At 46.1% G+C, this 23,764-nt stretch overlaps 1 protein-coding gene across 1 annotated transcript in view; it reads right to left on the reverse strand.

Moving 5' to 3' along the window:
* Positions 1 to 8,266, reverse strand: part of LOC119463851 (uncharacterized) — a 37,442-nt gene extending 29,176 nt beyond the window's left edge. The window contains exons 1-5 of the mRNA XM_049655409.1: positions 8,161 to 8,266; positions 3,054 to 3,125; positions 1,731 to 1,766; positions 702 to 984; positions 60 to 191 (exon numbers count right to left, since the gene is read on the reverse strand). Coding sequence (XP_049511366.1) covers positions 60 to 191; positions 702 to 984; positions 1,731 to 1,766; positions 3,054 to 3,113 — 511 coding nt within the window. The 5' untranslated portion in view covers positions 3,114 to 3,125; positions 8,161 to 8,266. The remainder of the gene's footprint in view (positions 1 to 59; positions 192 to 701; positions 985 to 1,730; positions 1,767 to 3,053; positions 3,126 to 8,160) is intronic.
* Positions 8,267 to 23,764: the final 15,498 nt, after the last annotated feature.

The following is a 23,764-nucleotide window of genomic DNA, read 5'->3' on the forward strand; positions in this document are numbered from 1 at the left end:
GTTAGCTCACAACCTCGAGCGTGACAGTATATAACGCGACATGAAGAAGCGTAACTCACCGCCTTTCCAGAGATGGTTCACAAGGTTCAGGGCAAGCGTAACACCTGCCACGGCCTTAGCCTCTTTCGGAATTTTTGTTGTCTTCAGGTCGAGAAAGAGGAGGCTCATTTTACCCCTGTATTTGGAATGGGCTGCAGCAAGAAGCGTGAGAGTTTGCAAATTTCAAGGCTCCCAGCAAGCGAAAGAGTCGCGCGCCACATGTACAAGGCACTGCAAAGTGTGTGTAGATAAAAGTTCAATAATGATAGTTTATTAACAGTTTTGACGTCACACTGTAATTTGTCAAGCGAGTAATGTTTACGTCTTCAGGCAATCCACCTGCACAGACACTGTAAGCATGCCAATATTTTTCAGATTGTGTTTGACCAAAACATACACGTACACACAGGTCATAACATGATGTCTGAATTGTATATTTCCACTGCTACGTCTAATCGGAAAGAGGCTACCTTCTAGCTTACCGAAACATCATCATAAGAAACATCTAAGCCCATGCAGCTGTTTTCGTAATTTAAGCTAGAGAACCTAGGTTCCCTCAAAAAATGTGAAAAAGTGGCCTTAATAAAAGTTACTATTTTTAACGTTTAGTATTATTTGGAAGAGGCGTTTTCGCCGGGTAGTCAACTTCACTGAGTACTCACGCAAGGAAGTGAGGTTACGGACGTGGTCCAAGTATTCTCCTATTGGCTCCCGCTTGAAGCAGCCTCGGAAGCAGTCACATGGGAGGCCGTGGTACGTCCCAAGCACGGTACCATTGTCGGCAAACTCAATGTCCACCTCGAGGGCGTTGGACCCCTGACGCAGGAACTTGTCCACCTCTTCCACCGAGTTCACCATATGGCCGATGATGTAGAAGGGTCGCTTGACGCGAGGATGACCTTGGAGTCCCGGCGACATGGGATGGGTAAAGCTGGGAGGCGGCAGCTGCGTTGGGAAATTATGGCAACAAAACGTTTTGGCTTATCTGGTAAGATCATTACCGTTTACAAAATACTAGGTCACTGCCGCTGTGTATTTCAGATGATCTCCAATGGCATCCCCCTTTAAAACGAGGCCTTTGAACCACACCTGTTCTGGGAGCTGGACTTTTATTACAGTTCCGCCGATTTAATGTCTTGATATTCTATCACAATGTGCTGAGTCAAGTCTGGACTTTTTCTGCAGCAGGCGCATGCCTCATCCTGTTGCAAATATTTGACCCTGCATGTTTTCGTACTCAAGCAGCAACCTTGGGCCTCAATAGCAAGACACTTTCATTTGCGTTATTGTAAGAATTGTTTTGCTGAATTATTCCTTGCCATATTTGTAAGTCTCCATGGACCTCTTTGTTTACATCCTTTTCATCCAAAGGAGTAGCAACACTGGTGGTGACGTCTTGTGATTCTTTGCGCAACTGCAATGCGATTGAAACGTTATTGTGCTGGGCAAATGTTCTTGTCGAATCAAAATCATAAAAGCAATGGCATGTCATCAATTATGCCGCTACCAACGTTTACATCAGCAGGTAAGTACAATGTGGTAAGCCACTGTAGCCTCAGTTTTGTGTGCTCTGTGTTTAAACAAATCGTCACAAGATGTAGCTGCCACTATTGTTAGTCGTACGGCAACCCAGCATTGCGTAAACGGTAATACGTTTGAGCATACTACGGTCCGGTTCCGAGAGATCTTACCTTGGATCCAACTTCAATTTCATTATTCAAGTACATCTGAAACGCCAGAAATACTGTCATTAAACAAAGACTGAACCAATTTCAATGAAATTTTCTGCACTTGATAAGAATGATGAATTATGATAAGCAAGATGAATGAGAAAATTAAAGTACAACGTTTACGAATCGGAGATTCTGCACCAAACAAGATGTGTCACTTCTGTGAAGTGTATCTCATAGAGAACCTGAAGCGGGCAACTTTTTTATGAGTTGGTAGCTTACATGAAATTTATAGAATATTTACGACGATTTTGCAAGAGTCTTGCTCATAAGTTGGCTGTATATTTTGCCGCACTGTGTAATAGGCCAATCTCGTTCGCTTTAGATGTTTCACTCAGTGCAACTGGCTGAATATTGACATTGCTTTCTGTCTCTGAGTTGCAGAGTTGTAGAGTTGATGCTTCTGCTTTTCTATATTTCGCGACTTTCATCAACGTTTATAACAGAAATGATTTGCTCAAATAAAACGGTACTCATATGTTCGGCAGATTGAAGCTTCTTTAATATGCCGTAAACCTCATCTCATTCGGCACAGTGGATACAGAGCGAACCGATTTCACAATTCCCATGTATTTACATTGTAGCTCGTGATGTAAAGACTCCAGTGATTAGATCAGATTACTATTAGATTAGATGGCAATAACCAACTCCACTATCCCAACAAAGAAAAAGAAAGAGCTGACAGGGCACATCATAGGACAACGTGTATGCATCAAAAATGGTCTGCCTGCATTCAAGTCACAATTGAGCTGTTCTCGGTTGGCCGGCTGAATGTTCCCTTTAAAAGTTAACCATACTGTAGATGAGAGCGATTAGTTAAACGTCAAAAATCACTCAGTGTAGTACCTCGGCTCATTTTGTATACGGTAAACTTGTATGAGTAAATACTAGTGATTCAACAAAATTGTGACAACACGTGGCTGTGGGTTGCCACGTCGTAGTGATGGGTGCAATCAGGCAGGGAGGCAGGCAAGCAAGCAAGCAAGCGACGAAGCCTGGGGAAAGAAACTGTTTATTGGGCTAACCTGCGCCTGTGAAAGTCTGCAGTTTGGCACTGTGATAGTGGCGATGCGGGCAGTGCAGTCGGCAATCATCAGACCTACTGATCTAACGGGAAAGCGATAACAATGATAGCTGTGTCAAAGGGATCACCGACACAAGAACGAAACTAGCGCGTGGCCACATGAGTATTTTCTGACTCTTGCATTGTAATGAACTTCGCGATATTTGATATTTTCATTTTATGGGTGTTCACGCAAATAGCTTGATATCGCGTTTACTTACCTCTGCTGAAAAGAAATTAGCGAAAAGAAGAAAAGCTATGAGGAACTCGCCGACTGTCATCGTGTTCCAGGCCTGCGAGAAAAAAAAAAAAACAACTTGTATAGCCCGCTTTTTCATACCTCAACCGTCTCAGCGTTGATTGATAGCCTTGAGAGTAGGTTCCTTAGAGCCGCTTATTTATACTTGTGTATTTATCGTAACGTATCTTTGCTGTGTATTTATTTTGCTGTGGTGAGGCGGCTGTGCTTGACGCGTGAGAGAAGACAATGAAGAAAAAAAAATGGTGGTTCTCCCGTAATCGTGAGTAGATGTAAGCATGAAATGGCTACCGCCAAAGCATTTTGGTGCCTCGACGTGGGCCTGAACGCTTACTGAGCCGAAATCAACCTGTTTTGAACTGAACCTCCTTGCAAGCCTCTTCTACCAAGAACAAGGGATGAATCGCAAAAAATCGCTTGTTGAATCAACGTGAGCCCGCCTTTTCTCATACGGATGGGCCTGATAGCTCTTTGCAGAGTGCAACAAAACCTTTTACTATGGATACTGAGTTATAGGTGTCCTTAGGAGCTACTTAACGTTTATAGCTTTATGATTTGTATCGTAATTCTTGATCTGCGTGCTGTGGCTGTGCTTGACGGTGAGCAGAGAGAAGTCCCTACCGGGTTATTCTTCAACGTGAGCCAGCGAAGGACTTTGCTAATGCCTGACTGACCTCCTCAAAGTATGCTGAGTCGCGAAGGTCTTCTGCAGACGTAATTACCACATTCAATCTGCAGCCGCATTGCTTGTGGACTTGAGCCTGCTCCCAAAAAATGTGGATCCCTCTTATATAGGAATCGGTATAGAACACGAAAGTGAAACGTGAGTAGATGTACATTGATATATATGTCGAAATGGCTGACCGTCTCCTCCATCACGACTACTGTTTTGAAAACTGAACCTCCTTGCACAAGCCTTCGTCTAATCAAACAACCATGCGCGGCGTGCCTGGGCACGCAAACGTGGCGCCATCTATACGCGTGAGGCGGGTTGACTGAGGTGAGCAGCATCTTGTACGCCATCGAAGCAACGACAGATAATGCAGAACAGTAAACATGTGAAAACGTTGGTGCGGTTGCTTAGCCAGAACAAGTACGGAACCTCGTGGAACCAGGTAATTTCGTGGAAAGCACCCGTTTTTCTGGGATACTAGGAGAATACGACGGCGGTACGTGATGCAGATGGTGAGAACATTCCTTTAGTGTCCGTGGAATAAATTGCTATTGCAATAAAGCTTTGGTGGCAGACGCTACCAGCGATATACCTGACGGAACAATCTGGGGACGATGTTCTAGTGAAGAATTAATCGGGTACTTTTAGCATTACATTTTATGGATCCGTTTTAGTAATCAAGTCTGCACCAGAGCGTGGCGTACTGAAACAATCTCGTTCCTGGGAGTATCCGTGCAAAGAGGGTACGCCTAAATCAGGAAAATGTCCAAATAATTAAACCAGGAGGTGCAAACACTGAAGTGCGGGAAAATGAAGCGGTCTGTGTCTGAAGCGTCTGATAAGACAATGAAGCGATATCAGATGGCGGGAGAAATGTGCGAGCAGGGGTTCCGCAGAGTACGACGGTAAATGGCGGAGAACATCCGTCTCTCTAAAGATGTGTCATCTAAGTGAAATGCTTTAGGAATGTTACGCGTATTTATTGCACGGCACTGTCGAAATCCTTCATTACTAAGCTGTCGGTACAACGCATTGTTACAAGGGCGAGTTGGTTGACATTCAGCTTTGCTGACACGGCGTAAGCATACGAGATTACACATTGTTAGCCATGAAGAATGATTCATTTATCATGAGGCCGCAACCTATCGTTCCTGAGTAACTGTGCAATATTTTATAATCGATCTGATTGCTTTAAAATGTTACGAAGTGTTAATTCAGCCGCAATACTATCGAATTGATAGGCGGACCTATCTTTCGATGACGAAATGTTTGCAGTACAATTAAATTGCTAGAAAAGTTGGTAAATATTACACGCCATGTTTGTTAAATACAAGAACGATAAGGCACACAAAGTTACGCTTAAGCTGCCACGGGAACGCATGAATTTGCTACTCGATGCATAAATTATGATTGGATTTGGGGACATTCAAATTTCAATGTCATTTTTTCCGGCGAAGTTTGGCAGCTGCGATAGAATATTATCGGCCGTAGAAATGAGGTAAGTCATCTTGTCTGACGGCGTCTACAACAAATTATGTACAGCAAATATGTACAACAAATTAGGCAAGGAGACACAATCTCTCCAATGCTATTCACTGCATGCTTAGAAGAAGTATTCAAGCTCTTAGAATGGGAAGGCTTGTGAGTGAGGATCAACGGCGAACATCTCAGCAACCTTCGGTTTGCAGTTGACATTGTCCTATTCAGCAACAATGGGGACGAATTACAGCAAATGATTGAGGACCTTTACCAAGAAAGTGTAAGAGTGGGGTTGAAGATTAATATGTAGAAGACAAACATAATGTTCAATAGCCTGGCAAAGGAACAAGAATTCAGGATCGTCACTCAGCCTGTAGAGTCTGTAAAGGAGTACGTTTATCTAGGTCAATTACTCACAGGGACCCTGATCATGAGAAAGAAATTTACAGAAGAATAAAATTGGGTTGGTTCAGTCAGGATTTGACAAGCATTGCCAAATCCTGACTGGGAGCTTACCACTGTCGTTGAAAAGAAAAGTGTAGAAACATTGCACTCTACTGGGGCTAACATATGGGGCAGAAATTTGGAGGTTAACTAAAGAAGCTCGAGAACAAGTTAAGGGCCGCACAAAGTGCGATGGAACGAAAAACGTTAGGCCTAACGTTAAGAGACAGGAAGAGAGTGGTGTGGATCAGAGAACAAACGGGGATAGCCGATATTCTAGTTGATTATAAAGGGAAAAATGGAGCTGGGCAGGCCACGTAATGCGTAGGATAGATAATCGGTGGACCATTAGAGTTACAGAACGGATACCAAGAGAAGGGAAGCGCAGTCGAGGACGGCAGAAAACTAGATTAGGGTGATGAAGTATGGAAATTTGCAGGCGCAAGTTGGAATCAGCTAACGCAAGACAGGGGTAATTGGAGATCACAGGGAGAGGCCTTCGTCCTGCAGTGGACATAAATATAGTGCTGCTGCTGATGATGATGACGATAAACGCAATCACGAAAGAAATTCTCCGTAGAAGCTGAAATAAATAGTGCTGACTAGGTTTCTTTAAGCTTCCCCGCAGCATAATAACTGAGAGTATCAAGTGATAAGATTACTAAAGCACTGTTTGTACAGACACGCACGAATAAATCAGGCAATGAGGTATGTCACGTACGCCGCGAAGATATTGCTTTAGATAAGCAGAGTGAAAAAAAAGTGGCCGTTTCGCCCTGAGCATGCTTGTTTACAAAATTTCTGCATATCATCAGCAGTGCGGTCTCTGCAAAGCTGTCGCTCCGAAACGCATGCCGAAATTCTAATACTGTATTGCACTTTTTTAGAAAAAATTCTTAAATTTCGGTAATATGGCCCCTGTAAATATGGAATATTGCCGATAGCATACAGATCGTATCATATTAGTAGAAAAAGTGGCTCGTGGTGGCACGATGTTGAAGCATGTACCACGTGAAGACGTATTATATCCCGTGTGGGTTTCCTTTTTAGCTTCGTGATACATACTAGAGGATGTCAATTTTTCTTTCGTGAGCCTTTCACCAACTTGCGGAATTGTCATTTCCGAACAAAAAGAGAAACAGTTCGAGATGCTTTAAAAACAATTGAGGGTCACAAGAGGACGGATTTCATATTTAAGCGCTTACATAAGGTGTAATTATCACGTGGATGGTCATTTACAGAAAAGTGTTATGACCCTATTCATGGGTTCAGAAAGAACAATTCGGCTGACAATTTGTTTGCTAGGGTTGTGAACAAACGCTGGATTGAACAACCTGACTACAGCAAGAAATGTTGTTTATCAGCTCCCCAAACAGCGCCAGGACAGGAAAAACACAGAGAAAGACGGTCTTCCATTATTGAGCTACAGGGCTCTCTCTGTTAGACAAGTTGACAGCCAGTGCTCGCCAACGCACCTGACCTTATGCTAAGGGCATCACCAAAATTTATTGCCTGCCATATTTTTTAGGCCTGGTTGCGGGCACATCAAATGACACACAACGGTATCTACAAGTTATAAAATACCGATTGAGCACAGCCCATTATGCAGAAGCTTTCTCGCCCGTAAAGTAAGAGGAGATTTTAGCGCTGATAGCTTCACTACTGATGCAAGACATTATTTGAAGGCGTGAAGTGCACCTTTGCACATCAAGACCAACAAACTAATTGAAAAGATTGTGCATATAAGAGAACATTTTATCTCCGTTCACACTTTTATTTGAGAAAATTAGTCATTAAAGCAGTTTTCAAATCATTTTTCAGCACAATGGTCAGGAACTGAATCGAAAGGTTTCCCAAGGGCGTGCAGACGTATCATTGACAAAGTAAAGGCTCTGAATAGCGCAAGTGCGTGAAAAGAATACGGGAGAAGACAGACAGACAGTACAATGTCGCTGGATCGTTACCGAGTATTTCGAAGGGAACTGAATGCTTGAAGGCTTGTCTACCATGCTTTGAGTGCACGTAAAAGAAAACCCACGTGTAGAAATAATTCGAACCCATCTCGAACCCAATTCAAACCCACCTCCCAGATCACGTGCGTTTCTTCGGAACGTTGAACACCACAATTTAATTAAAATTTAACTTGACACCGTGATAACACTACTAATGAAAAATTCCCTCATATTCGAGCAGGCTGCCTTTCTTGCAGGAACTTTGAATTTGTTTGCGATGAAGTGCCAGTCACCGCCTTGCACGGAAGCAAGGCGGTGACGCCGAAGTCCTCTCGCAATATGTGTTTACTTAATCGGCAACTGGAGCTGCCATATCCGTGCAGTGCACGCGCCGTTGTCAGCTGGCGACCCTAATCGTTATCAGTTATCTTGTTGTCAGCAGAACGAAAAGAAGACCAAGTTTGGTTCTAATGTTAGACGTTGCGCTAGTTGGCGATAGATACTATGCATGTGTTTCTTACCTGTAACGAGATTCAGTCTTCGTCCTCAAACGCAGCCACCGCGCAATTGCAGCTGTGCAGTCAGAGAACTGAGTGCGCGTATGTGTTCTAAGTTTTTTTTCTTTTCTTGGTTTCTGTCTTGCTCCTGGCTTTCTTGCCGACTGCGCTTTGCACAGAAGTAGAGTAAAAAAAAAAAACAGATAAAGCGCAAGGTAGAGCGAACCTTCTCACCAAAATACGGACCGCTCCTAACTTCGCAGAAGGGGGTTTTCCGTCATAGAAAACTTCATGTCAGTGCCATTGTTTCTGCGACAAGCACTCTTTTTCTTTTTCTTCTCGAAGGACACATGCAAACAGGCGAGTTCCACAGTTGTTGAAGCACGGCGGCCGTTTTTGTGATGTGACAGACAAAGACCAGGTGCTTCTTTCGGGACTTGGTGACACAGTCGCGAGTAGCCAGAACACTAGTATTTGACCCCTGGTCTAGCAGCCAGCCCTTAAACAAAGAGTGAAGCTGCAAAAACCCGGCGTGGTTTAACTGTGGATTTTGTTGCGTCGAGAAATACACGGGATCCATTTCGGTACTTGCATACCGGTGAAGTGGTGGCGAATGATCAATGCATTGTTGTGTTTCAGGGCGGGTCCTATTCTTATAAACAACGAGAAGTTGTGAAAGCTCCCGGCCAGGTTGTTGTGGATTGTGTTGTGTTGCGTTGACAGAGATATGATGTTTGTTCGGGATTGGCACATTGGTGACGTGGTCAGCACATTGTGTTTCCACGCGGTCTTCTTCTTTTAAACAAATAGAAACTGTAAAAGCCCGGCGCGAGATCGTGGATTTTATTTGTCGAGAAAGACGTGGTAATTTGTTTTGGGATTAATTGCTCATCGTTGACATGGTGACGGGTGATCAGGACGCTAGCGGATGAACCCTGGATCTGTCCCTATATGCAAGTAGAAGCTGTGAATGTACTGTCCAATTTTCTAGTGAACAGTGATTTGGTTGAACTCCCGCGTGAACTGGTTAGTTCCCTGCAGTTAGTAGCCGCGTTTACATGAATGCGACATTGGCGTATCATCGCATCGCATTTCTAGCGCATCGCATTCATGTAAAAAGTGATAATGCGCTCGGAATGCGCATCGAATTAATGCGCGAGGCGATGGTAGATCTGCGGGCGGGAGTCGACTCACGCACGTGGTGCTACGTTATCGGGAGAGTAAATGCGCTACATGTAAACCGCGTCGCATCGCCTTTCCCAAATGCGCTTTGAAATGCTATACGCTACTGTCGCATTCATGTAAACACGGCTAGTATTGTATAATCTGTGTTATAGAATTGGTTCAATCAACTGTAACTTCATAACTTCATGACTTGCTCACGTCAGTGACATTATATGCGCTTTGATGTGACATATATATATATATATATATATATATATATATATATATATATTGAATTCTTTTGCCATTTTTACACCAGAATAATTCATTCGTGACAGTGACAATCTGCTGTAAGCTCAACTACGTCAGCATGATTCGAGGCTGCTCATGCTTGTTACGGGACATGTGTTCACTCCACGCCACAAAAGGCGTATATAAATTTGGAACTTTGCGTTGAGTTCCTGGCATCGTGAGAGCAATTTATAATATGTGCAATATTTCTTTGTGCATTGCTTTGAATTTAGCTGTTATTTTGGGATATCAGAATGTTTACTAGGTGAACTTCGCATTTTAGTTGCACCTAATGAACAAAAGCTACTGGCACGACCTGTACGACTTTGACTCGATCATTGTGGTTACCGCAACAACTTCTTTGTTGATTACCTACCACCTACATTTCCGGTGTGCGTTACGCTGACGATGAACGTTCCGCTCAAAAGACCAAGCTAATAACGCTGAAGGGCGTTTGGTGTGGGTGAGGATGCTTTGAACTTGTTTGACAGCTACCACGGCAAAAGAAAAAAAAAAAAAAACACTTTATTGAACTGCTCATCCAGGAGTAAAACTGCGTTTAGCGCGCAACCGCCTGCAGTCACAGATGGTTACCCACCAAATGCAGTTGCTGCTATCAGCTGTGCAAACCGTGGTTAATGATAAGAAAGTGTATCGTTCCCCTCATAGGAAAAGCGATATGAATTCTGCCACCTAAAAAAGAATGAGACCGACTGATAAGACGATAAAGAGTTTCAGAAAAGCTGAGGATTTACAACACGTGCGAACATGTTTTGTTGCTCCTAGTGTACGAGTGGACGTAAATCTCATTGACATATCATAAGAAAGTAGTGATTGCTTTGCGCCACGAAATAAAAGTACATGAAAATGTTTTGTTTTGTATTCTTTGCCTTTGCAGGGGGAGACTTATTTATCAGGGTACGACACGGAGGGGGGGGGGGGGGGGAGGAAGTACGGGGGTCAACAAACACTTTCCGACAAAGGAAGGATAAGATCATTTTCATACAGAAGCAATTTTACGGATATATATATATATATATATATATATATATATATATATATATATATATATATATATATATATATATATATATATATATATATGTCTGACGGCAACCGTGAGACATTCGCCTTCACCGACTTCTGCCATCGCCTTGAGAGGCGCCCAGCCAGCGAATGGTCGAGAGTGAGGCCCGCGCTTCATTCCATTTATATATACGTAGCCGAAACTCACGCTCATCGAAGGGACGCGCCCGTTGACCAGAGACTCGCGGCACGAGGCACACACCAGGTACGACTTGAACGGCGCCAGACGAGGGTTGTCGTCACAGACGGCGATGATGGTGTCGCCGTGCTCGTCGTCGGGGCCTCCTCTTCCAAACTCGTTCCAAAGAACCCGAAAAGTTCACGAATGGAGTACATGCGGACAAAGTGCTCTATGCAGTGTGCCTCCGCCGAGTCCGACAAGTGTCCGACTACCATTCATGGAAGTTGCATTGATCTCGCCTTTACCCGAAACTGTGACGTGCGCATGCTTCTCAAAGACCCTTTGACTGTACACTTTAGCGACCACAAGGCTGTGATTATGGCCGTCAGCTACAATGACAACACAAACAGGTGCTCATGAATGTGTAAATAAATGGTTACGGTACAAATCCTCGTCTCGTCATTAATTTACGCCATTACAATTACTACGCCCAGTACTCTCGGCGCAAGAAATGCATTCGCATTTCCTCACGATTCCCTTCGGGGAGGTGGGGGCAATTTTTTATTGTAGCTAATGCTTCGCGATAGCTGCGAAGGACACCGGTGGCGGCGGCGGACAACACCGCCAACCGAAACGGATATTGGAATGAGCCCATCACAGCTTACGCTGTAAAAAGAACTGACCGCCGGTGGGGCACGAACCCACGTCTTCGCATTACGCGTAGGATGCTCATACCAGTTGAGCTACCGCGGTCCCGTTTTCCCATCAACTTTCCGGGGCATATATGTTTATCTACAAGAACTAACCCTAGCAGTGTAAGCCAGCATCACCACTAACGGTCTTGGTGGCGAATGTGGAACATCCTTTCTGCCGCAGGCGGGAGTCCCGTCTATTTGTTGCATGTGGGTGAAATTGACTTCACCCACAAAGGTGTGACGGGAATTGACAAGGGAAATGCATCTGATAAATTGTCAGGCATTCGTATCTCTTTAATACCCTCTCAGACCAGACAATTCTTTTGTTATTGTCGTTGTCAGAATAAACAATGAATGATGAACATAAACAAAAACACAAACCAAAAACTTGAAAAAAAAAAAAAAAGAAGGAACATTACCGTCGTTTGCTGTATGTGGCCAAGATACTAAAGCAGTTAAAGGACAAAACTGGGTCGTATACAACGGACTTGCCCTCCTGTAATCTCCGGGGATTAGAGACAATCTTTCGACGGCGCCGGAGGCGTATTGCGCTGCTGTTTGCAGTCGTTTTCCAGTTTCATGTAGTAGCATGTCTGCAGACCTAATCAGGCTAAGTGCTCGTAGTACTCTTTTTTTGTTTCTGCGATAACATCTCCTCTCGCTTCTTACTCTTGCACTAATCTCGCACAATTTTTCTGCGCCTCCCCTAATCTTCGCTCAAAGCTGCCTCGGTCTTCGCACTCGCATCAAATGCTGCGAAGTACCGATTTCATGCCTTTGGAGAAGGCAACTGTTTGGCAATTTGCCAGAAGGGGATATACAAGCGAGAAAGAGAAGTGTAGCATCTTAGTGACATTGCTTTGATTTTCTTTTGGTAGCTTGTTTTTTGGGTTGGGAAGTCAACAGTTGAGGAGCGACGCCGCCCATTAGCGAGATTGAAGCAAACCTCAACCGACCGAAAGGCTTCCCCGTGTGGCGTCAAGCTCAACTTGTGCGACGCATTCAATCTGTCTTTCTGGACGGCAAGTTTCGAAAGTAACGCTTCGCTCTACCAGCCTGGCTTCGGGCACTTCCTGTTAGTTATCTTTCAGCGAATGAATTTTGCAGTAAAAGCCAAAAAAGAAAGAAAAAAGAAACCAGCTATGAGCATGCGAAGCTCTACAAAGCGCTAATGATCTCTATTTCGAAATTTCAACGAAAAATACGAATTACGGCTTCAGTAACCACTTTCTGTTACACTCAAGCGTGCCCATCAAAGTGAGCTAAAAGGAATTATTATTAGGTTTACGGTGCAGTAAGCTGTGAGAGAGAGATAAATAAAGGAAAAGCCTGCAACACCCAACACCCAGCAGAAGTGCTAAACTTGCATCTGAATGGTAATTTGACAGTTTATCTTTAACTACACTGGAACCGTAAAAATTAAAAAAAAGTGATGCGGCCAGCTTGACACTAGCGGTACCAAGTCTGAAGAAACAGCGGCCGGAAATGGGTGACTTTCCTTAGCTCAGTCTAAGCCTTTCGGTGGCTCAGTCTAAGCCTAGCAGGCCGGGGTTGACGCTTGGTTTGATTCTCGCGTTCTCGGTATTCTGGATCACCCGCCGTGGTGGCTCACTCAGCTAAGGCGTTGCGCTGCTAAGCACGAGGTCGCGGGATCGAATCCCGGCCGCTGCGGCCGCATTTAGATGGTGGCGAAATGCAAAAACACCCGTGTGCTTGCGTTGTAGTGCACGTTAAAGAATCCCAGGTGGTCAAAATTAATCCGGAGCCCTCCACTACGGCGTGCCTCATAATCAGAACTGGTTTTGGAACGCAAAAACCCCTAGAAAGAAGACGAAGGTATTCCGGATCGGCTCTGCGACGTCGCATATCGGCGGCTTTGTATGACGAGGTAGCTTGGATCAGCACGAAGACGGCAATTCATTTCCCGCGTGGGTTGAAGGCGCTTCTCTCGTCGGGTAGCCTCTTCTTCCTGCGTCAAGGTGCGCTTAGGCCGAGCCATATCTCGGCTAGAGCGGAGAAATACCCGGGCGCCGTCACGCGCACGCTTTCATTAGCGTAGTCCATGATGTAAGAATATTTAGGTCTTGACACTGCGCGCGCGCGAGCGTCCAGAATATGTTCGGCAGCGCGCGGGAGCACCCAGTAGCTCTGCTGCGAGCAGATAGATGGCGCCGCGGTCGGCGGCCGCAGCTTAGCGGCGCCGGCGGCTTGGTATTCCTCTGCCTCCCATAAATTTTCGGTTATAGTGGAGTGAGTAAAACTCAAAGCGCGCAGGAAATTCGTTTTTTTTTTCAGATTAGCGTGATAAGTGTACCAGGCTTAATGCTTCGCTAGCATGAAAGTATCTTACGCAGGGCGTGAATGACGGGAACACGGATCGATCGGGCAGCACTCGAAGCCTACTCGAGTTCCGCTCGCGCGCACAGTTTGTTTTGTGCAGTCTAGCCGTTCATCCAAGCATATAAAATAAAAGCGTTAGCCAGCGTGCTACCCCTCGATCAAAACAAAAGTGACTGCACCGGAAAATGTTGTTTTTCATGCTTATCGCTGCTTCTATTCAGACTCGCAAAACTGTTCAAGCATCGTTGCGTGATTTCAACGTGGCCACGATATAAATTGAGAAATGAAACTGCGCATGCTTGCGATATTGAACGCACTAGAGCAAAGTGGCTGTTCATGGCTAGAACTTATGATGAGAATGCACATAGCTAAGTAAAAAAAAAAAAAAAAAAAAAACCCCACCGCCCAAGCACTCCGCACAGATGGTTAACCAGCGAAGCTGAAACGTGCGGCCCCGGTGTTTAGCAGTGGGTTAATCCCGACGCTGTATTGAAGCGTTTCTCAATTATTGGTTACATGTTTGTGTTTCTAGTGGAACGCAAGCGCCAATGGCGGACGGATGCTGCTAACCACGACGCCGAGCTAACTCGAGATATCGAACGAATGCGACAACGGCGAGCTGAGGAGCCGACGTTGCTGGCAGAGCAGGTACGACGCAGAGAACGACGTCACTAATGTGCTGCCAATGGCGCGCGCGCTTGGGTGCGACGTAGAGAACGACGTAACGACGGCGCAACCAATGGAGATGTTTAGAGAAAAAAGGGACGAACGGTTTTTCGTTTCGCCTATCCATATACAGCTTTCGCTGTAAAACAATTTCTAATGGGAATTTATTAGGTGGGACGATGGCAAGCGTCGTATCTTGGAATACAGCATCACTAATACAGTTTACTAGTGAAAACCTCAGCAAGTGCCTTTTTTATTCCAATTCCACTTAGCATTGACCGTGTATATTATTCCTTTGGCTTTCGTCCATTGAGGACTGAGTGACTCTTGCATAGATAGATAGATAGATAGATAGATAGATAGATAGATAGATAGATAGATAGATAAAGAACTTTATTGAGGTCCTGAAGGATTCCGCCCCCGTTTTATAGGGGGAGGATCGCGGGCCGCTCCCACGTAGGGACGGGGAGGCCTAGCCTCACCGCTGCGTCGTGGGCCTTCTGGACAGCCTGGAGTTGTTGTAGTAGGACCGGGCTCTTGATCATGGAATGAAATTCATCTTCAGAGGAGTCGTGATGCTTTCCCTGTAAAGAGGGGCACCTCCAGAGCATGTGTTTGAAATCACTGCGATCGTTACAGTCTGGACAATGTGCTGAAATGTCTGACTAGTGACTGTAAATGGAGAGACTGGGGTATGTCTCCGTCTGAAGCATGCGAAGAGAGATTGCCTGTGGCCGAGACAACTTTTCGTGTGGGAGTGGGAAGGACCTACGGCCCATTTGATAGTGTTTCGTGACCTCGTTGAAAGTAGTCAAAATGTCTCTAAAATGAAGGCTGGGGGCTGGTTCCTCCGCCTGAGCCGCGCAAGTCCCGGCGCGGCAAGTGAGACCTCGCGCCTGGGAGTGGGCTAGCTCGTTGACATTGGAAAGGCCCCCGACCCTCGAGCCAAGATGAGCAGGTATGATCTAAAAAAAAGAGGTGACTTTCCTTTGTCTTAAATTGTATATGAGAATATGCCAATATAAGCGTATTTGACAATGCATGCTACAGTCTTTCCACAAATACACTTACACCCACCACACAATAATCTCATAGACTTTTTTTCTATTGCAAACACATAAGAAAAAAGTCACAGGCCTGCGCGGCACACGCAGCACAGTTACAGCGCAAGCTGGTGGAGCGGCGCAAGAGTAGCTCCGATTTTGGGACCACGCACACCAGGGTCTTCGTGACAAAGTCTCTTTGCCTCGTTTTGACGAGAACGATCTGAACTGTCCGCCTGGCGTCGAAGGCGAGCTGCGGCTTGTAATGTTCTCTGCACAGCAGTCTGCTGAGCCCGATGATGCCTGGTTGTAGCCGCGCACGTAGTTCTACGATTCGCTTAATTCTTCAGTAGCGGTTCGTACCTTGCGAGCAGACGCTGTAACGTGTACCGAAGAGGCACGGCCGCTGGAAGAGGCATCCAGAGTACGCGGCGCATATCTCACATTGGAAGCGCGTTGAGTATATATGGTGATTATGAAGGAGAAAGAGACGCTTAGATTCTGCAGCCCATCAGGGAACACGGTGCAGCGTCGTAGGGGGGAGGGGGAGTCGGAGGTAAAGAGGAAAGAGGCGCCTCGTCTGAATCGCATCTCGTCGTCTGCGGCTGCGCACGCTGCGTTGGCGCCACAATACTGGCGGAGGGTCGGGTTGTCCAACGGCGGCGGCGGCCACGGCGGACAACGACGCGAACCGAAACGGCTACGCTGTAAAAATTGTCCATGAAGCAGCTCGATAATTTTAGCACGATAATTGTTTTCACGCTCGGACAACACTTTTATTATCACGTATTGAGCAACAGAAAGCTGTATCGTGAGTTTTTCATGTCGCTCTACAATTTTCTAATTGACATCTTTTATATAATTATAGTATTTGAAAAGTTGATTATCAATTATGAATATAATTATCTAATTAGGCGGAATGCAAAAAATACCGGAGTGAAATATCTGCAAGCGACGGCAAGCAACATTACCTTGGTTCTCTCAAGCTATGTGACATTTGCGTATTTTTAAATCTTGGTGCATGATAGTTAAACCACCCAGTATATATCTTGTACATGCAGCAAAATTTGCACAAACTGCTGTGGCATACAGGAGGTTCTCTCTTTCGTAGCGGCTTTCGAAGTTTATCTGACCGTAGGAGGTACTTTGGACAGTTCGGAAATAAGGTGGGAACTGCATTTGCAGACAGAACAGGGGTATTTGGCGCGTCAAGTAGCGCCACTTCATCGTGTAATATGCCGTCGATATCGTATCCTCTGAAAAATGCGTGGCACAGAAATGGTCGGTATAGCACTAGGGTTCGGTCTGCCTTCGGAATTACACGGCACCCCTGCTCTAGACGACCGCAGTCGGACGGCGCTTTAAATAGAGGCACACTCTGCGCACAAGTCCGGTATCCAGAATTGCAGTTCGGAACGTAGGACTTTCTACCCATTGCAAAAAAGCACCCCTCAGAAGGCCGCTGCCACCGCTGTCGAGGGCCCGTGGTGACAATACTTTCACGCGTGGCAATACCAAAGGTGGCACACCAGGTGGCAATACCAAAGCACAAGCTCATGAAACGCACGCGAACACAAAGCGTGTCTTCAAAACGGCGCGGCCACACATGGTAGCAGCGGCAGCACGCGCCTTGCCGCCGGGACGGGGACCGCATTCCGCAGCGCCCTCTACGACGGCGCTGACTGAGCTGTAACCGAGCCGAACATAATCTGGCCGCGAGCGGGCGACGCTTTCGCGCGCGTTGTGGGGAGAGTGTCAGCACCTCTCTTTATTGTTCTTACACCATGGCGCGGTCACATGACTCGGCTGTACACGTGATCGGCGCAGCTATGATGTCAATTTCCTAGGTGAACTTGTCTGTGGCGCGAAATGCATTTTGTGAAAAGGGGACAGAAGAGAAGAGACAGTGAAGCGCCAAACTACCAACTGTTTAATGACAGCGTCAGAGCATATAGAAAGAAAGTTAACTTCAGCGCGTGCGCAGAGAGCCAAGGTATGACAAGGAACTACATGGTCATGATAACATTTTTTCTAGAAAGCACATTTCTGCAGAATACAATGTGATGGATGTGTCACTAACACAATCGGACCCTTTCTTTTTAATAAAGTAAGCTTCGAACAACTCCCTCGAAGTTTTGTCGCCACTTTTCTCTTCTGTCCCCTTTTAACAAAATGCATTTCGCGCCACAGACAAGTTCACCTAGGAAATATCAGCACCAACTTGCCCAAGAAGAAGTTCTTTTGGAATATATGATGTCAATGTCCAGGCTCCTCTCTCGCGAGCACAGCGCGCGGCTCGCTGAGCTCGCGAAAAAAAAGTTCTTTAAAATTTCTATGGTGCTCGTAAGTGAGTTTGCTGTCCGTCTGCCGTGCGTCCTGGCGATGTGTGTGTCTTTGTCCTCGTTTTTTTTTCACACCGCAATACGTACAACGTCATTTACGCTATACGCCGTCGTTCAAGTCATGCCCTCATACTCAGATTCAGCCTAGCTACATATGCGGAAGAAGAACGTCATTGGCGATTTAGCGGTAAATGCGAGAGAAATGCCTTAGCATTACGTCACACCTTCTTGAGGCCATGGATCCATTATTTAAACTGCGTTCATCATATTACAGAGTGACACAACCTGCCTCTGCAACACAACCAGCGAAGTGCAACTGGCGGTGTAATATATATATATATATATATATATATATATATATATATATATATATATATATATATACCTCTATTCCGTGACCGGCGTCCCACACTTCACACATATGCACTTTTTTGCACTTTCACAATTCTAATGCATTAAACATATGCGCAAGGTTCGACGCGCCTCTGTTGGAACCATAGGAACACGAAGCTTTCGAGGCGTTTACGCGTGCCTTGTTGCCTGACGCTGGTGCCTAAGGTTTGCAGCAGTTACGCTTTAGACAAGTAGTTTTGGGCGACAAGGCCAACGGGAAACAAGACCTTTATGTCAAAATCAAAAATAAATGCCATTAGGAATCGTAGTTAACACATAGCTGGCCAATGTAAAGAAGGAACACCACACCATCACGGCAGTTGTTGCAAATTAACCGCGACAACTTCCATAGGCAAGCAATCGCAACAAGTTTCGCGTGCCACGTCTGTACCACGTTTATCCCGCAGTCAACGGTGCCCCCCTGTGTTGTTCATCATGGTTTCATATAGTTCATATAGTCATCGATCTTCAAGCGCCAATGTAGTGACATTTCATGAAAGCAGTACTTAGGAAAAGAACATATGACGTTACGTACCAGACATTCACACGTTGGTTGCTGAATAACGCTGACGTTCTCTTTCCGCTTTTTCGGAGCTCTGTCTAGGCATTTCGGGTGGTCCCCCCTCCTTACCACCCGGATTCATACCACAGGATTACCCGTGACCACTTTCATGTGAGCGCGTAGCTTGGCGTGACTGATGCGTTGACACTCGAGTCTATTCTACCTGACTTCGAGTTTCGCGCGATGTATGCGTTGTGAGCGCCGTGCTCCAGAAGCGCCAGACTGCCACGTAAGCGCGTTGTGCTGTGCTTGAGAGGCCCCAGACGAACACCGAGCAAACCAAGTTATGAATTTATAAAGAAGGTCTCCCCCCGAAAGAAATCTTTGCCGCCGACCGATACAGGGAATCGAACTCGTACGCCTGCGTTGACTTGCATGTGGCTGCCAGCTGCGATATAACACACACACACACGCACACACGCACACCGTCACCACACCTCTCTCTCTCTCTCTTTCTCTCAAAAACAACAGCAGTGTCCGCTGTGGCAGGCTATGTGCAGCGGTCGCTGTTCAGAACCGAAGAAATTGCCGCAGTCTGTATTTTTGGTTCTTTTCCGAGGTACCCCTATGAGTTTCCTTCATAGCCTGACGCTACGATGCCGCAGAATGTCGAAACTTTGGCTTTCACAAATGTTCCACTACGTCGCGGGTCTTTGCGGAATTCTACAAAAATCTAGTCTATTAATTTGTACTCTTTGCTTTGTGTTCGCGCTTTATAGCGTTATACCGTCGAACCCTTTCTTCAATATGTAAAACCCTTGTAGCGCGGAAAACTTCACTCACACGCCCAAAACGTTACAAAGTGTGTTCACACGCGCATATCCTCGGCTAAGTTGAACTTTCGCCGTTTCAATCTATCCCAAACCTTCGTCGCACGCCATAGGGGCTTCCTTGCTCGTACATCGCGACGTAGGGAAATCCGGCGCGCAAGGGGACGTTGGGACGCTTTTCCCGTCTCGGCGTGTTTACATGTAGTCCCCAAAAATAGATTGCCGGCCCGGGTCACAGACCCACGTCGCCGCTCGGCTCGTCGGCTCGACCGGCGCCGTCCTTCTATTAGGCCCCGCGTTCCCGTTGGACCCATAGCCAATGCAAATAGGAATGTCTTCTCAAGCGGGACTCTTTGGCCGCGCTTCGTGGTGTTTGCTTCCAGCAGCCATGACAGGATTTGCTTCTTACTGCTGCTCGTGAAAGAGAGAGGGGGGGGGGGGGGGGGGCTCCCGCAATAGACCAGGGCGAGAGCAATTTAGTTGTGGCGCGATTCTCGCTGACGCTATCTGCGCCAAAGTTTTAAGACCACGACAGGAAACATTTTTTTTCAATGAGAAGCATTGTTAGGCTCCTTCTTGGCACCTTACGGTAGGTAGGTTCCTGCCTCGCCTTGATTTAAGTAAAAATGAATCAATGTGTGACCAATGTGGGAATCGAACCTCTGCCGTGGAGCAGAGCACATTAGCCGAGTGCTCTAGCCGTTAGACAAAGATAGAACTTTTTTTTATTCTTACATGGTATATGTTGCTTCATGTATATGAGAGAAACATACTATCCGCGAGAAACGTGCAAGCACTAGACACACTTCATATTCATAGCCTAGAAAGGGTCTACAGATCATGCTGTGTGCACTATGCCCCATGCAAAAATGACTACTAGTTTTGAACTTAAAGAAGTCACAACGACAGGCAACTTATCAAAAGGTGGTATCAGTCCGGTTGAAACTCTGTTAAGTCATGCATGTCCTTCAAGTGGCCAATCACTTGAGCGTACTGAAATTTCGACGAAACGATGGGTTCAGCACTTCGGTACAACATGAGTGTCTTCCATAAGATGTATGAGCAGAACGAGAACAGGGTGAGAGCAGGAGCGAACGTTTGGACAAGTGGACATGTATTTTTCAAGGCGACATATGCTCTCCTCGGCACAGCATATATAGGTACGGTTCTTCTATATAGGGGAGAGGGCGAGGCGGGTGGACGAGGTAACGAGCGAGGGTGTAGAATTGCTGATCGTCGGTGGAGGAATTTGAGGCAGCGCCGTGTGTCGGCCTGTTGACGTGTCACTGTAGGTTCCTCTTTTCCTGGAAGTGGGCTAGATGACGGACGGACTTGCGAAAATGATATCCAGATGGCGCTCGCATCCTAGGCAGGTCAAATTGGGACTTGCCCTACTAATTCGTTTTGGACACGCGAGCGCGTCTGGGCATTTGCAAACAATTAATAAAAAAATAAAAAAAGGTGCTAGGGCCTTCACATAATAATATAGGACCACTTATATTGCCCCTGGAAAAACTTCTTTCCAGCAATGCACTTCTGTTTAAAAGTGAAGGCCATCTGCTCCGCTGGAGGTCAGTGAACAATCGTGTCTCTGAAAGAGGGAATAAAAGTAGCGGCAGAAAAATGGTATTCGATAAAAAAAAACGGATCAATACATAAATAAAAGAACGAAAGGAATGAATCAAAAGAAAGGAAGGTTCGAATATTATTGACAATCCAATACCAAAAAAAGAAAGAAAAAAAAGCTAGGCCACTCAGTGAAAAATAACTAAGTGCAGTTGCCTATAATTTGAAGTTTAGCATAGCGAATGGATTCTCAAGCTCCCTTTGAAACGTTCATGCCTATTGGTTGCAGTGTCTGGAACTTGTGGATGAGGTACGATTCTCTATGTTTTCTGTCTCGCGCAGAACGGAAATTTGACTGTAGTATGTAGAGTTTATGTTCATCAAAGTTATGACCTCGTTGGTTGAAATGCTCGGCGACGGCTTTGGGAAGCTCTTTAGCTGTGTCCTCGCGATGTCTCTTTCACAGACTGTTCACGGACAGTTCACAGATTGTCCTGTTTCGCCGATATATTGTTCCTTGCAGAAGTAACACTCAAGCATATAAATTACACCTGAACTAGTACAAGTAAAGCTAGCTTTCACTTCGTTTGTATAGCTGTTTGCGGTGCTTTTAATTTTTCAGGTCACTTCGAAGGTGCCTGCAGGTTTTGCACCTGGGACGAGAACGTGCTTCTATTGCGGGGGATTGATGTTGGCTGACTTTTGCGCGCACTAACATGTCTTTAAAGTTTCTGTTGCGAACCTTTGGTACATCCAGGAAAGATTTTATCATCCGCTCGTTGCTTGATAATATTGGGTGCTATCTTCGTAGCATGCTGTTTATGTTTGGGACGGCATTGCCGAGGGCAGCTAAGGCCGGCTTATGCTCTCCTCGGCACAGAATATATAGATACGGTTCTTGTAATAGCAAGAGAGGGTAAGGTGGGTGGGCGAGGTGACGAGGGAAGGTGTGTTAGCAGCGAGGGTGTAGCCAGGTCTTTGAAACACTGGGCGCGTGCACCACGTGCCACTTCGTCATCTTATTTCCGTGCGACAGCCCGCGCTTTGAGGTGTCGTGTTAGACGGCACAATCACCCAAAGTTGTCTCTGGGTGCCTGGTAGGCCAACCACAGACGGCCTTGTTGAAGAGCATCCGCCGCGGCTGTGGGAGGCAAGTGCTGCCGCTGGGTACCAGGTAAAATGAGTACAAATGGTATCCCGGCCTGGGGCTCGGCCATTATGGGACCTCAACGGTTGGAAAGGGACGTTTGTCTACAACACGTCTGATGTGGCCTGGCAAGCACGCAAGGTACTTTTTCCCATAATCATCAATAATGCCTAAAAAAATGCAGCACGCGAACAGTTAGTTGTAGGCGCAAATATGGCAACTTTTTCTCCGAGCACACATACAAAAGCTACAAAACCCGGCACTCACTCAGAAGGACGCCGTTTTATCGACTTGATTACAAATGAACCTCACCGGGCTCTTTCGCAGGCATACATGACCACACGCAAGAGCGCACACTAATACACTCACGTGCACACATAACAAAATATTACGAAGCACGTATGCGCGGATATTCAATATCACCAAGTACCTGAAACAAGTGCCCGAGAACACGTATCTGTCGATTCAGAGAATAAACCTGCAATGGTGCTTGTTTGTTGAGCATATAAAGTGGCGATCAATTTGGGGCGATCAATTATTTCTCCAAATAGAATAGCTGTAGCAGAAATGCCCATTAGGGCATGATAGCCTACTTTTGCGAAAGGAAAGCAATGCTACATTAACGCAACACGCGCTGCCGAGGTCCAGTGGCTTCAGTTCGAGCGATATTGACTGTGATTGTGAAGCTATTAGGAACCTACGGGTGATATTTTCAGGCAGAGACAAACCAAGCTAACCGACATTGAGGCCGATTGTGAAGCGCCGACCGAACAACGACGGCAGCAACAACGATGGCGGTATGTCGTAATCAGCCTTCATGCACAAAAGCTGAAGCGTCGGTGAAGGCTCGCTGTCATATGGCGATGACGCGGCAGCGCCGAAGGTGGCATGACATATCAGATGTTGAGGGACGTCTCCTCAAGATCTTTTGAGGGACGACCCCAAGGGGTGAGCATTCAATGAATTCTTGCGTCCAGAGATACAGAGAAAGAGTGAAAGCGAGTTTAGGCGCATAAATTTACACCACCTTGCACCATCGGCCGCAGCACATTGGGCCGCTGCGCGTTCCGCTTCTCGTCGCTTTCGCATCCATTCGCGCTATTGAGCCCGCCGCGCCTTGAAGGCGCGCTCTTTCTCGTCGGAGCGAGCGACACGGGTCTTACCCGTACCGAGTCCAAGGGGCAACTGATGACGTCGCCAGGGAAATGGCTATATCAAGAGAGAATGAGATACAGTTATTGGTTGGTAGGCTACTACGTTGTATCTCGGGAAAGTGTAATAGAAAGTGTAACCAAGACAGTGTAACCGAGAAATTGTAAGGGTGGGGTTGAAGATGAATATGCATAAGACAAAGGTAATGTTCAATAGCCTGGCACGGGAAAAAGAATTCAGGATCGCCAGTCCGCCTCTAGAGTCCGTTAAAGAGTACGTTTATCTATAGG

The sequence above is a fragment of the Dermacentor silvarum genome, chromosome 9 (genome assembly GCF_013339745.2).
Source record: "Dermacentor silvarum isolate Dsil-2018 chromosome 9, BIME_Dsil_1.4, whole genome shotgun sequence".
NCBI lineage: Eukaryota > Metazoa > Arthropoda > Arachnida > Ixodida > Ixodidae > Dermacentor > Dermacentor silvarum.